The following is a 12,194-nucleotide window of genomic DNA, read 5'->3' as shown; positions in this document are numbered from 1 at the left end:
CAGATAGTTGACTTGACCGACCGACGTGTCGCTTCGTTCGCGCTTCTTGTTGTCTAGAGAGACGATCGAACTACACTGTTGCCCTCAACAAGGGGTGTCTCATCGACTGCAAGAGCGGCGAACGAAAGCGCTCATGCAGCGGTAGCGTTAGCGGCTTCGCTTGCGACTGAGGCTGACCGCGTGTCAAATTGTGCATGGGCACTTCATCAGTGTCGATATTCCTCTCGCGTGGCAACAAAAACGCGGGGGGACCGACGGAAGGCCGTCGCACGGCAGAATCGCGGCAAAACCACAGCAAGGGTCGCACAAGGCATTCCAGCAATGTGGTTGTTCAGCTGACCGACAGGGTCATCTTGAGATCAAGTTGACCGATAAATGAAGGGCATCTGCAGGGCAGAGGTTCCCGCGATCCATTGTCAAGGTGGGGTAAATTGATGAGCAACCCGTCGCCATTGTGTGCTGTTGCACGCTAGCGACCGGCGAAACTTCACACCGAGCACCGAGAATCAGACTCCGCCGCCTGATCATCCGAGATTGCGACTGTGCTCGCCACCCTTGGCCTTCGGACTTGCATCGCGGTCGAACTTTGTGTCCACCGCAGTTTGTCAGACAGTCACGACGAAAGCACTCAAATGCCCGGGGCGGATGGCGAGGAACGTTGTAAAACTGTTCAAGGCCTGGCCACAGACGGGACCTCCTCTTCATGTCACTATGCGGGAAGGCCAGCACGCATCTGCTGCAGGCGTCGCGAAGTAACCAAAGTCCAATGCAGAAGCGGATCGAGAAGGCAACGGCCAACATGCTGCATCGCATTGATCGTGTCTCGCATCACGTTGGGCGAGACGACGTTGATCTGCTCGACGGAAACCCCACATTCCGGTGTCGCTTTGGGCGCGTCCACGTCGACAGGTGACCCTTTGAGTAGCCAGACGATTGCAGCTGCGCACTGGGTCTTAAAGGCGATACGATGAGGAGTGGTACATTTGGCAATTGACCGCTGCCAAGAGGCCCCTTTTCTCGGATCATGCACGGACTCGCCATTGCCCTCACCGGCAATGCTAGTCACAAAGAGCAAAAGCACCCATTGTCCTCGCCGGTTCATAAATGCGCCGTCGAATCCTCAGTGATTATGCCGAATCATCGACTCATGCAATCGCGCTGCCAGCAGTACCCCGCATTGTCCGGGTCGCCATGAGAGTTGAAATTCCGCTCGGTCAACGGTCGGTTTTGTCTCCGCACGCTCCCCGCAACCCGCAATTTCCTCGCGTAGTCCCTGGCGTTTTCGCCGATGCTAGTCCCTCCAGTCTCTGAGTCTGAGTTGTAACTGATCCTTTGCACTCCACCCTGATAGACTCGGGAAAGGAGAAAACGGAGATGAGGGCGAGATGAGCCCAGACTGCTGGGCAGCCAATCAAAAGACAAGGATTGATCTAGCCGAGATGACGGGACGGGGTTGGTCGAGAACAATAGCGCGCGGGAGTGTAGCTAACGGCCTCGCTGCCCATCTGCATCGACCGACTTCTGGTCGCTGGACGTCGCGCGTTTCGCGTGGTGCAGCTTGTGCACGATCACAATGCCACATGGGCGCGCACTCGCTACCTCGGCGGTGAAACAGAGACATATGTGCACGCTTACCTGTATGAGCAGTATCACCTGTGCAGCGGTGAAAGGGGCACATCGAGACACTACCCACAACATTGCAGGTGACAAGAACCGCATTTCGATATCCAAGTACAGCAGGAGTCCGGCATGAGCGTGGGAATCTAAGACAAAATCCGACTGGCGATCGTCTTCGGGGACTTATACCACTTCTTGTCCGCCTTGTCCTTGACCGCTTCCTCCGCCTCGTAGTCCTCCATGAGCCGTCTCCCCGAATCCAGGTCCATCTCCTCCAGCTTAACGATCTTGGTTTTGTGCCACAGCTTCCATCCGATATACAGCGCCGCCGCGACAGGAATGACGATGTACGCGACGATGATGTCCGCAGCCTTCCTTGGCGTGAGGAACGTCGTATAGCCCTGGAAGAACATCAAAACGACGTTGAGCACGAACGCGCCCCACGAGCCCCACGGAGCTAGCATGGCTTTGAACGGGAACTCGTCGACGCTCCTCCCCTGTCGCGCCCAGGCCTGGCGGAACCGGATGTGGCAGAGACAGATGATGGCAAAGATGACGAAGGTGCTGACACCAGAGATGTTGATGATGTAGGTGAACACGGTTGATGCGCCCGAGTTGATCGAGAGCAACGACACGAGGGCGATGAGGTTCGACAGCACCAGGGCAGGAATGGGCACTTTGCCCTTGGCAGACGTCCAGCCGAAGATGCGAGGCGCCCGACCGGTCGCACCGAGCGACTGAAGGGTTCGCGAGGCAATGTAGAGCGACGAGTTGCCAGCAGAGATGACGGAGAGAATGATCAAGGCGTTGATGACCGATGCAGCCGCCCCGATACCACCACGACGCAGCGCGATGGTCAGGGGCGAGGCGGCGGCCTTAGAGGTGGCAGAGACGAGCTGGTTGTCGTTCGAGGGGACGTTGAGTCCGATGAAGAAGATGGTGCCGAGGTAGAGGACTGTTGGGAAGGTGAAAGAGGCGAGAGGTAATCAGCAGATGCTCGGATCATGGTTTTCGAGGGTATGCGAACTTACTAAGAATGCGCCAGAAGACCGACTTGATGGCGATAGGAACGGAGCGTCTTGGATTCTTGGCCTCGGCAGCTGTGATTGCCGTTGCTTCCGTACCAGCGTACAGCGTTGCCGACACGACGAGGATCTTGGCGATACCGTTAAGCGCATCAATGCCAGTGCCGTTGAACGGTCCAGGATCTCGGAAGTATCGGAAGCCGAGATAGCCCTGGTCTCCGCTGCCGCCGACATTGATGACGATGCTGAGGATGAAGAAGATGACGATGCCGATGACCTTGATCGTTGCAAGTACGAATTCGACCTCGCCATATGCTAGAACGCCGAGCATAGACAGACCCATGAAGAGCACCCAGAAGATGGCGATCCATGCTCCCGTCGGAACGACCTGCGCTCCGTCCCAGTATCGAATCACGATGGCGACAGCGTTGTACTCGTTGGCGAGCACCGAGATCCACAGCTCCCAGTAGACCCAACCGCAAACGAAACCGAGCGCAGGGTCAACGAAGCGCCCGGCGTACTCGACGAAGGAGCCGCGGATGGCAAACAGCGTCGCCATCTCACCGAGAGCTTGCAGGACAAAGAAGACGATCAGACCCGTGATGGCAAAAGCGATGAGGGCTCCCACAGGTCCTGCGCTGGCGAGAGCTTGGCCGGAACCGACGAGAAGACCGGGTCCGATGATACCGCCAATGGCAATCATAGTCATGTGTCGCGTTTTGAGAGCTCGTCGAAGCTGCTCCGGCTCCTCTTCAGCCGTCGTGTTTGAGCGTGTCTTTTCCACATCTTCGTGCTCGGGCGAGGTCGGCTGCGATGTCATCTCTTTGAACGCAGAGCTTTGATGTGTGTGGGTGGCGTTGGTCGCAATGTGGTCGCCGCCACTGCCGCCGCCAGTGTAGGGAGCGGACATGACTGCACGTCGAGCGTCACTTCGACACCACGTGCTGAAAAGGTAGTTCGCTAACGCTCGCAGCTTGTTCTCAGGAGGCAGGATCCGCGAGTTGGTGGTTCGAGAAGATATGATGTTGACATTGCGCAGGGTCTAAGTTGATCGCCATTGTGGCTGCCTGTCACGAGCTGCAGCGCTGCTTCTTCCGGTATGACAATCGGGCTTTGAAAACTGTCAACGTTAGCCGCCTGCCAAGCACGCCATGCGCGTCAAGATTTGCCGATCCAACTTCTGGCGATCTCCCGATCTGTCAAACAACCGAGATCGGAGCGGACGCCCTATCTCTCGGCTTTCCGCGGTTAAACGTTGAGCGCAACCTCGTGCTCGCCACGAGTCACGAAGAACTTTGATCGTGCTTCATAACGATATAAGCAGATCTGGTTCTGTGCGACATCTGTCCGACCACCACGCACTCCGCAGAGACAGACATCAACAACATGAGCATGCCGCGATCCGTTTCTGAGCTGCGCCGCGGCGCGCTGTCGTCCCGCAAGCTCACGCACATCCTCACACCGCCGACGCTCCCCGCAACGACGCGAATCGTCCTCTCGCTCATCTCGATCTGCGGCGTCACCATCCTCACCAGTTTCCTCGGCGGTGGACTCACCATTGCACTGCCTTCGATGGCCAAGAGCGTCAACCTTTCGCAGGAGCTGCTGTCGTGGCCGCTATCAATGTTCTCCCTTGTCAGCGGTGCATTGCTGCTGGTGATGGGTTCGATGGCGGATGCCTTCGGGAGAAGGCCGGTCTTTTTGGTCGGCATCTTGGTTTTCGCCGGCATGTCGATCGCCACTTCGGCGATGCAAACGGGCGAAGGGCTGATTGGGTGCTGTGCGGGACTGGGCTTGGCCGCTGCGATGCTGATCCCGTCCGGGGTGGGTATACTGGGCAGCTCAATCCCCGAAGGACCGATCAAAAATCGAAGCTTTGCGGCTATCGGTGCTGCTCAACCGATCGGTTTCATTCTCGGTCTGATCCTGGGTGGACTGTTGGCAGAGAGATGGAGGGTCATCTTTTGGGTTCTGGCCGCTTGCGCTGCCGCTTTCGGCATTTGCGCCTTCCTATCCCTACCGAACGAGGGGGAGGAGCTCATCCGATCGTCCAACCAGTCAAGCGATAACTTGACGGCAAATGCAGCTCCGCTAGCAATGGAGGGGCGTCCATCAACAACGTCGTCTCCTCAAGATGCGAAACGGACCGCCTCGTCGAGCCGCACGGATCTGGGAGCGTCGACACCCTCCTCGACCACCCGGGGGGCACCCCTCGCCACCGAGACTCACGCCGACATGAGCCGCTCACTGCGTCTCAAGACATTCGATTGGGTCGGCGCGTTCCTCTCCACCGGTGGTCTCGTGATGCTCACCTTTGCACTTGCCGACGCGGAGACTGCACCGCACGGCTGGAAGACTTCCTACGTCTTGGCCCTCCTCCCCACATCCATTGCACTCCTCGTGGCGTTCTCATTCTGGGAGCGTTTCCTCGAGCGAAAGCAGCGCACGTACGAGCTGGGCTCCTCGAGCGCAGCTACCCTTCATCCCACCCGCAATGCTACGTTCTTCAAGGCTCCACCGACAACGCCTTTGTTGCCACCATCGATCTGGGGCGCGCCACGTTTCGCTGCTACGCTATTGGTCATCTTCCTCGCGTGGCTCAGCTTCAACGTCATGTCGTACCTCTCGACGCTCGTTCTCCAAGAGGTGCAGCGGGTTTCGCCTACCAGAACCTCCCTCTACTTCCTGCCCATGGTGGCGATGGGGCTGGCGCTCAACATCTTTGCCGGGTATGTGGTTGGGCGAATCAAGGCGCATTACCTCATCATCGGTGGCGCAACGGCAGGTGCCGTCGCGTGCGTCATCATGAGTGTCGCCGTACAACCTACCACCGCTTACTACAAGGCTATGCTGTGGGTACTCATCCTTCAGGTTGGCCCAGACGTGTTCTTCCCTTGTGGCAGTTTGTATGCTTCCAAGAGCGTCGGGAGGCAGCATCAAGCGTTGGCAGGGTCGCTGTTCAACACGACGATTCGGTTGGCGACTTCGTTGGGGTTGGCGATCAGTTCGTCGATTTCCACATCCGTCACCAAGGCTGCGGTGGCCAAAAGTGGTGCGCGCCTCGTCACGCGAGGTCTCATGATGCACCCGTCGATACTCCTCGCCCAACCATTCGTTCAACGAGCCGCAGCGGGAGCAGCTAGCGGAAGCGAGGCAAAACCGGTCGAAGCACTGCTGAAGGGCTACCAAGCCGCCTCGTGGTTCTGCTTTGCTGCTTCAGTTATGTCCATTGTCGTCGCTCTGGCGAGACTCCGGTCGATTGGAATCGTCGGCGGCATGGAGGGCAAGGTCGAGGACAGCACTCGACCCAACTCGCCAGCGAGGGATCAGCAGGCGTACGAGCTCGAAACCATCGTTGCGGCGGGCGACCGCAAGACGGTCACCCCGCTTGGTAGACGCTAATAAACTTCGCAGTAGGCCTCACACTTGTTTCCCATCTCTTCTGCAATGCAGTTCAGTCACGAACAAAGGTTGTTATGAGCTTTACTGTTGAAATGAGCAGGATGGCAAGGCAATGTGCTCACAATTGCGAATCCGGTTAGAATCTATGTAACATATAAAGGATCAGATATACATCTGCGGCCATAGAACCTTGAAAGCACCGCATCCCGTCCGATCTGCGAAGTTAAGCAAGGTATCGCCTAGTCAGTACTGCGGTGGGGGACCACGCGGGAATCCTAGGTGCTGCAGTTCTTCTTTTTTTTCTTTTTTGACATTTTTGCTCTCTCTCTCAACACATGCAACACGATACTGTTTCGGTGTGCCACAATCTATTCCGCAAAGTGTGTCCAGGCTTGTTGCGCAAGCAAAGCCGTCTTGTCACCGAGCAGCTCGTCCTCAAAGCCAAGCGTGGTAAGGATGTTGCGGGCTGTGATGTCGGCCATCATGCTTCTTGTTTCTACGACGGACGAGGCGGCGTGAGGCAGGATGAGGACGCGATCGCGTAGATCTGCCGCGAGGAGAGGATGGTCTGTGTTGATGTGAGGCTCGCCCTGTATCACATCGAGCAGAGCCGCAGAGATTTGGTTGGAGCGAAGTGCATGTTCGAGGTCTTCGTTGACCAGCACTGTTCCCCGCGCGACGTTGAGCACGACCGACGTCGGCTTCATCTTGTCAAAGACGCCGGCGTTGATGGTGTTGCTCGTCGATGCGTTGCCAGGGCAGAGGATGATCAGAATATCGGCTTGGGATGCCATTGTGTGCAGGTCGGTCTCGTTGGCAATCTGTGTGCCGGGATAGAAGGCTTCCCGTAGCGCGTGCAGCCGCGGGAAGCGATCGGATGTGAAGGCCTTGACGCTTGATGTGGTGTAGAGTATCTTGCTGACTCCGAACACCAGCAGCTTCTCGGCGGTCTTCTGAGCGATACGCCCAAAGCCATAGAAGCCGACCACCTTGCCGCTGGGCGAGAAGCCGCAGTTGAGTGTGGGATTCCGTAACACGTCCTTTTGTGCGTCCAGAAAGCCTCCCGCCGTGGCCTTATCGTGCAACGCCTCTAACCGCCTGCAGTAGTGCAAAAGCATAGCGATGGTGTACTCTGCAATCGAGTCGTCGCCGATGTATGGCGTGTAGCCCACTTTGACCCCCGCTGCACGGCAAGCGTTCCTGTCTATCGCCTCTGTGCCTACCGAGCACGTCGATACGATCTTGAGTTTGTCCCCGTCAGCGTTGGCTGCTGCGATGTGGTTCCCCCCGAACATGCCCACGTACGGCCATGTGATGACTGCATCTGCTCCAGTCAGTTCGCTCAAGAGCCATTCGTTCACTCCAGAGAAGGGCAGCCCGGATGGAGCACTGACGAGCTTGATGCGTCCTTCATTTGCGAACCTTTGCAGGAGCTGGGACGGAAAGTCCTCGAAGACGGAGACGATCCTGGGCACCGAGCCAGCCGTCGTAGGTTGGCCTCCGTTTGGCAAGATATCGTTCGCCATCATGCTGTCTGAGTGTGTGGCTGGAGGGTGAGAAGAAGATGCGGAAGTCTGCGCAACACGAAAGGAGAGTGCGCAACATGAAAGATCTTCCCCACGCTCATCTGTGCTTGTTCCAGGCCCGCGGATTTCCGGTTCGAACAAAGCTTCGGTGTTACGTTTCTTCTCGCTGACATTGCATTCTTGCTGGTGCTGGATGTTAGGCCCTACCGGTGGCCTTTCGACACTATCGGCGCTGCCGATGGAAGCATCTCTTCTCCACGGATGAGCCTGCGCCATAAAGGGGAAACGGGAAAACGGCAGCTCGAGGGCGTAAGTTAGGAGCGGACTGTCAAAAACGAGGTACGCGTCTCAGCCGTTTGAAGTCGCGTCCCGCTTTCAAGGCAGAAGAGCGCAACAGCTTTCTATCAAATTTCAACGGCCGCTCACTGCGCCCGCCCTACGCGAAACAGATGCCGTGTCCAGACTCACGGTTCCTTATTCTCCCAGCTGAGCGCTCGCCCTGTTCCGGCGTCGTGAGGACGAGGGTTAGCGTCGGCCCCTTCCGTCAAGAACACCTGCCAAGAGACAAGGTCGGTCTGCACAAAGGGAAGGGACAAAAAGGCAGATCCCACGCTTGGACCGCTGCGCAGCTGCGCACACGGACTCGCGCCGAGAGGGTGGGAAAATGGCAAAGGAAGCGCAGAATTCTGCGCCAAGCGCTTCGACTGACCGAGCCCGGTGCGCTGTCCGATGGGCGAACCGTTTTGCGCTGGTGCCACTCGGTCATCCCGCTTCGGAAGCACCGCCGTGGCTTGCATTCGAGCGTTTCCAGACCTTGTCAAGCTCACGAAGATCGGATCGACCGAGGCTCGATGAGCTAGAAGCTTCTGCTGGCTCACAGCTGAGTGTTGACGTCTCAGTTCGAATCCGGTTTGCTTGCTGGAGTCGAAATGAAGGGTCTTCTGCAGTCTCGCTTGGGCTGCCAGCAAGTGGGGTGAGCGTGTCTCATTTGGCTGTCAATCCGCCCTTCGCTTCGAGCCCCACGCGGCGCACAAATGGAACGGCAGTGCGCACATGCAGCGAATATGCACCTGTACCGGCGCTTGCATGAGCAGCCGAATTCCAGCCGCGACCCTGCTGCTGGCAGCTCGGAATCGATTCGTACAGCCATTGACTGCCTCGGCGAACTTCTGCGCTTCCCTTTGATCACACTTGGCATGCAGCACCCATACGCTTCTTCCGGTTGTCACGAGGGTGCTTGGCGGAAATTGAATGGGGGTCGTGAGGGAGGGCCTCCTTTTGACGGCAGATGCGAATGCGAGCCAAGCCGGAATCGCGAGTCGGCAGTGCTGCCGGCAAGCTGCACCTTCTCGTCTTGGCCCGCCTGCAAGCCCATCCGGATGAATCGACAGATGACATCTGTGCAGCAGCGCTCTCCATTGGCAGCCATGCATCATCGATTGCTGTCTCTTGGCTGCTGCGTGAGAAGTGCGCTGCTTCGACGCGTCGGCACCATCCGAGACGAGCACAAGCATGTCACGCGATCATGTCCGGAACATCCGGGGAGAACGGGTCAAAGCCTGAGACAATCAGCATTGTCGTGAGGAGCTCCATAGCAGTCGAGGCCGGAAAGCGTGAGGCTGAGCAAAGGAACGCAAGAAGGAGGGGAGGGAGGGACAGCAGCTGTGACGGGGCAGTGCGATGGAGAGTCGGGGCGTTGCGAAAGTGAATCAAAGTGAGCGCGACGGTCGCCTTGCGCTGCCTGACGGTCAAGACCCTTGTGACAGCGGCACACTCGCTTGCCAAGAGACGCCCTTCGGATGGCTCGTCAAGCTTAGCCATTCGCTGTGCGCCGCATTCCCCCCATTTGTATGCTCTCCTCCCCTCATCGGATCGCTTCCCTTCCCTTCCTTCCCTTCCACCTCCATCTCACTCATCCTTCCTTCCTCCGTGTGCATTCTTGCGTTCCCTCAACCCTATTAGACGAGCTGGTTCTCGCTTCTCTCTTCCTTCCTCATCCTCGCATCACTTTATAAAGCCCCTTGCTCCTCGCTCTGTAGCATACCTTCAACATCATCATTCCTTGCGCTTCCGGTTGATCCAAAGCACAATCACCTCCATCTCATCTATCATCCGCATCTGCATCTCGATCAAGCCGGCCTTGTTCTCTCTCATATCCCTTACATCCACCTCAGCATCTCTACATCCACCGCAACTCCATCCACCTCACGGTCAAAATGAAGTACCTCTCTGCTCTCGTTCTGGCCTTTGCCGCTTCGGTCTCGGTCGCCTCGGCCGGCCACGACATGATGGTCGCCATCCCTCCCGGACAGGGTCGCTCCAGCCGTGGTATTCGATCCGTCATCACCGGTCACAAGATCCGCTCCCACGGTCACCATACGCGCAGGCAGGCGCACCACGACGACGAGCTCCTTGACCGTCGCTTCAGCAATGCCACCCTCAACGCTGACGAGCAGGAGGTTGCCGCCATCGCCGCCTCGCACAAGAAGAAGCGTGGCACTTGCACCCCCAGGTCCACCAAGAACGCCGCCGCCAACTACAAGGCCGGTGCCAGCTCCGGCTCGTCCTCCGCTTCGAGCTCCAGCTCTGCCTCGCAGGCGTCTGCTTCAGGTTCTTCGGGCTCCAACTCCAACTCCAACACCGGCACAGTCAAGGCCACTTCGCAGGGCTCTTCGTCTGGTTCCTCTTCATCCTCGAATGGTCCGTCTACATCGCAGTGGAAGCTCGTCAAGTCCTACTCGGGCTCGACTTTCTTCGACGACATGGACTTCTTCACCATGGGCGACCCCACCCACGGCTCCATCACCTACGTCGACCGTAACACTGCCCAGAACCAGGGTCTCATCGGCACCAACAACGGCCAGGTCACCATGAAGATCAACCCCGGCAACGGCTGGGCCCAGTCGGTGCGCATCAACACCAAGGACTCGTTCACCACTGGCATCTTTGTTCTCGATGCCGAGCACATGCCCGTCGGCTGCGGTATCTGGCCCGCCTGGTGGTCGACCCCGACCAACCCTGCCGGCGGCTGGCCCAACGGAGGCGAGATCGACATCATCGAAGGCGTCAACGACTACTCGTACAACACCTACTCTGTTCACACCACGGGCGGCTGCAACGTGCCTCAGAACCCCAACATGAAGGGCAAGTTCACGCTCCAGGACTGGCGCGCGACCAACTGTGCCTCGGACGTCACTGGCAACCAGGGCTGCGGTGTCACCTCGACCACCAACGGCGACTTTGGCGTCAACTACAACAACAACGGCGGCGGTGTCCACGTCATGTACTGGTCCGAGTCGGATGGCATCTCGACCTACTTCTTCCCCAAGGGTTCGGTGCCCAACGACATCAGCACTGGCTCGCCCGACCCGTCCAACTGGGGTCAGCCCCAGGCCCACTGGCCCGCGACCAACTGCAACATCGGCAACTACTTCTACAACCACGTCGTCGTCTTCACCAACACGGTGTGCGGTGACTGGGCCGGTTCCGGCGATGTTTGGTGGAACGCCATGAACGGTCAGTCGCAGTCGTGCGCGGCCAAGACGGGTCAGAGCTCGTGCCAGGCCTACCTCAACAGCAACCCTGACTTCAGCCAGGCGTACTGGACCATCAACTCGCTCAAGATCTACCAGACCTCGCGTCGATCGTAGGCAATCGTTTGGTTAGGGCTCATTGCGAGAAGCCGGTTCTTCTCGCTGTATCATGGGATGTTCATCACGCATTATAGCATACGCACACACCTCTCTCCTCCTTTTCCCCTCCGCTCTTCTTTTGTATCATCGCAGCGCTGTGTCGACATGCAGGCCCATCTTGCTCTGTGAGCGAGGCGGGCGCTCCTGTCCGATCAGCCGCTTGACGCTCTGCCCGGTCGAGGACTGGTTCCTCCGACCGGCGGCGTCCTCATGTCATCACGCAAATATGCAATCCCCTTGAGCATTCGTGCTCACAAACAACACTGCCTTGTCTGAGACTGAGTCCGTGTGACAACGGTAGGGGCATCGATGCGCTGTGAGATGATTGTGCGAGCAGTTCACAACGGCGTCTCTGCTTAGCATGATTGGCGGTGTAAGCTGGACGGGGTTGCTTGACGGTGTGCGTGACACAGAAGACTTGACTGTGTGTGCTTGAGGGGCTCTGCTGATCGCTGTCGGCTGGCTCTGTGGCCTCCGCTTGCGGCTGCGTGGCGATCTTAGCGTGTCCTGCTTGTTGCACTTGGCACGCACAGCCATTCGATTTGGCGGATCCTGCTGAATGCACTTGGCTCGCTCCGCTTGACGATCTTCGCGTGCTCTGCTTGACGCCCAACGCGTGACTGTGTTCGACTGGCCCTGCTCGAAGCCTCTGAGGGGTCCTGCTTCCGCTCTCGACTCACTCGCCTCTGGCAGCTCAGACTCGTCGAGGAGGACCTCAATTGCGCATCCTTGGCCTCGCTTCAGCATCAAGCATGCAATTCCACCACAGCATTGCGGTCCACGCTCACTCTTGGCACTGATCGCTGTGCAGAGCCCCTGATGAACGCGGCTCCCAAGGATACGGCGCAATTCGAAGCCTCATCGACTTCCGACACTCGTAAAAAGTATCACAGTCTCACGCAGCATCACGATGAAAAGGCCAATGCATTGCA

The 12,194-nt window shown here is 58.0% G+C and overlaps 4 protein-coding genes across 4 annotated transcripts; 2 read left to right on the top strand and 2 right to left on the bottom strand.

Moving 5' to 3' along the window:
* Positions 1-1,763: 1,763 nt before the first annotated feature.
* PSEUBRA_001089 (Amino acid permease/ SLC12A domain protein) lies at positions 1,764-3,552 on the bottom strand (the record flags this gene model as incomplete). Its single annotated transcript, XM_016434363.1, has 2 exons — positions 1,764-2,572; positions 2,649-3,552. The coding sequence occupies 2 exons, from the start codon at positions 3,550-3,552 to the stop codon at positions 1,764-1,766; spliced, it is 1,713 nt and encodes a 570-aa protein (XP_016294132.1).
* Positions 3,553-4,028: 476 nt separating this feature from the next.
* Positions 4,029-6,044, top strand: PSEUBRA_001088 (Major facilitator superfamily; the record flags this gene model as incomplete). Its single annotated transcript, XM_016434375.1, has 1 exon — positions 4,029-6,044. The coding sequence occupies one exon, from the start codon at positions 4,029-4,031 to the stop codon at positions 6,042-6,044; it is 2,016 nt and encodes a 671-aa protein (XP_016294131.1).
* A 368-nt stretch (positions 6,045-6,412) lies between these two features.
* Positions 6,413-7,573, bottom strand: PSEUBRA_001087 (D-isomer specific 2-hydroxyacid dehydrogenase, NAD-binding; the record flags this gene model as incomplete). The annotated part of the gene is made up of 1 exon (XM_016434359.1): positions 6,413-7,573. One exon carries the CDS (start codon positions 7,571-7,573, stop codon positions 6,413-6,415), a length of 1,161 nt encoding a protein of 386 aa, XP_016294130.1.
* Positions 7,574-9,786: 2,213 nt separating this feature from the next.
* PSEUBRA_001086 (Concanavalin A-like lectin/glucanase, subgroup) lies at positions 9,787-11,220 on the top strand (the record flags this gene model as incomplete). The annotated part of the gene is made up of 1 exon (XM_016434376.1): positions 9,787-11,220. The coding sequence occupies one exon, from the start codon at positions 9,787-9,789 to the stop codon at positions 11,218-11,220; it is 1,434 nt and encodes a 477-aa protein (XP_016294129.1).
* Between the last annotated feature and the right edge of the window lie 974 nt (positions 11,221-12,194).

The sequence above is a fragment of the Kalmanozyma brasiliensis genome, assembly GCF_000497045.1.
Source record: "Kalmanozyma brasiliensis GHG001 unplaced genomic scaffold PSEUBRA_SCAF12, whole genome shotgun sequence".
Taxonomy (NCBI): domain Eukaryota; kingdom Fungi; phylum Basidiomycota; class Ustilaginomycetes; order Ustilaginales; genus Kalmanozyma; species Kalmanozyma brasiliensis.
This window is presented reverse-complemented; position numbering and strand designations above follow the sequence as displayed.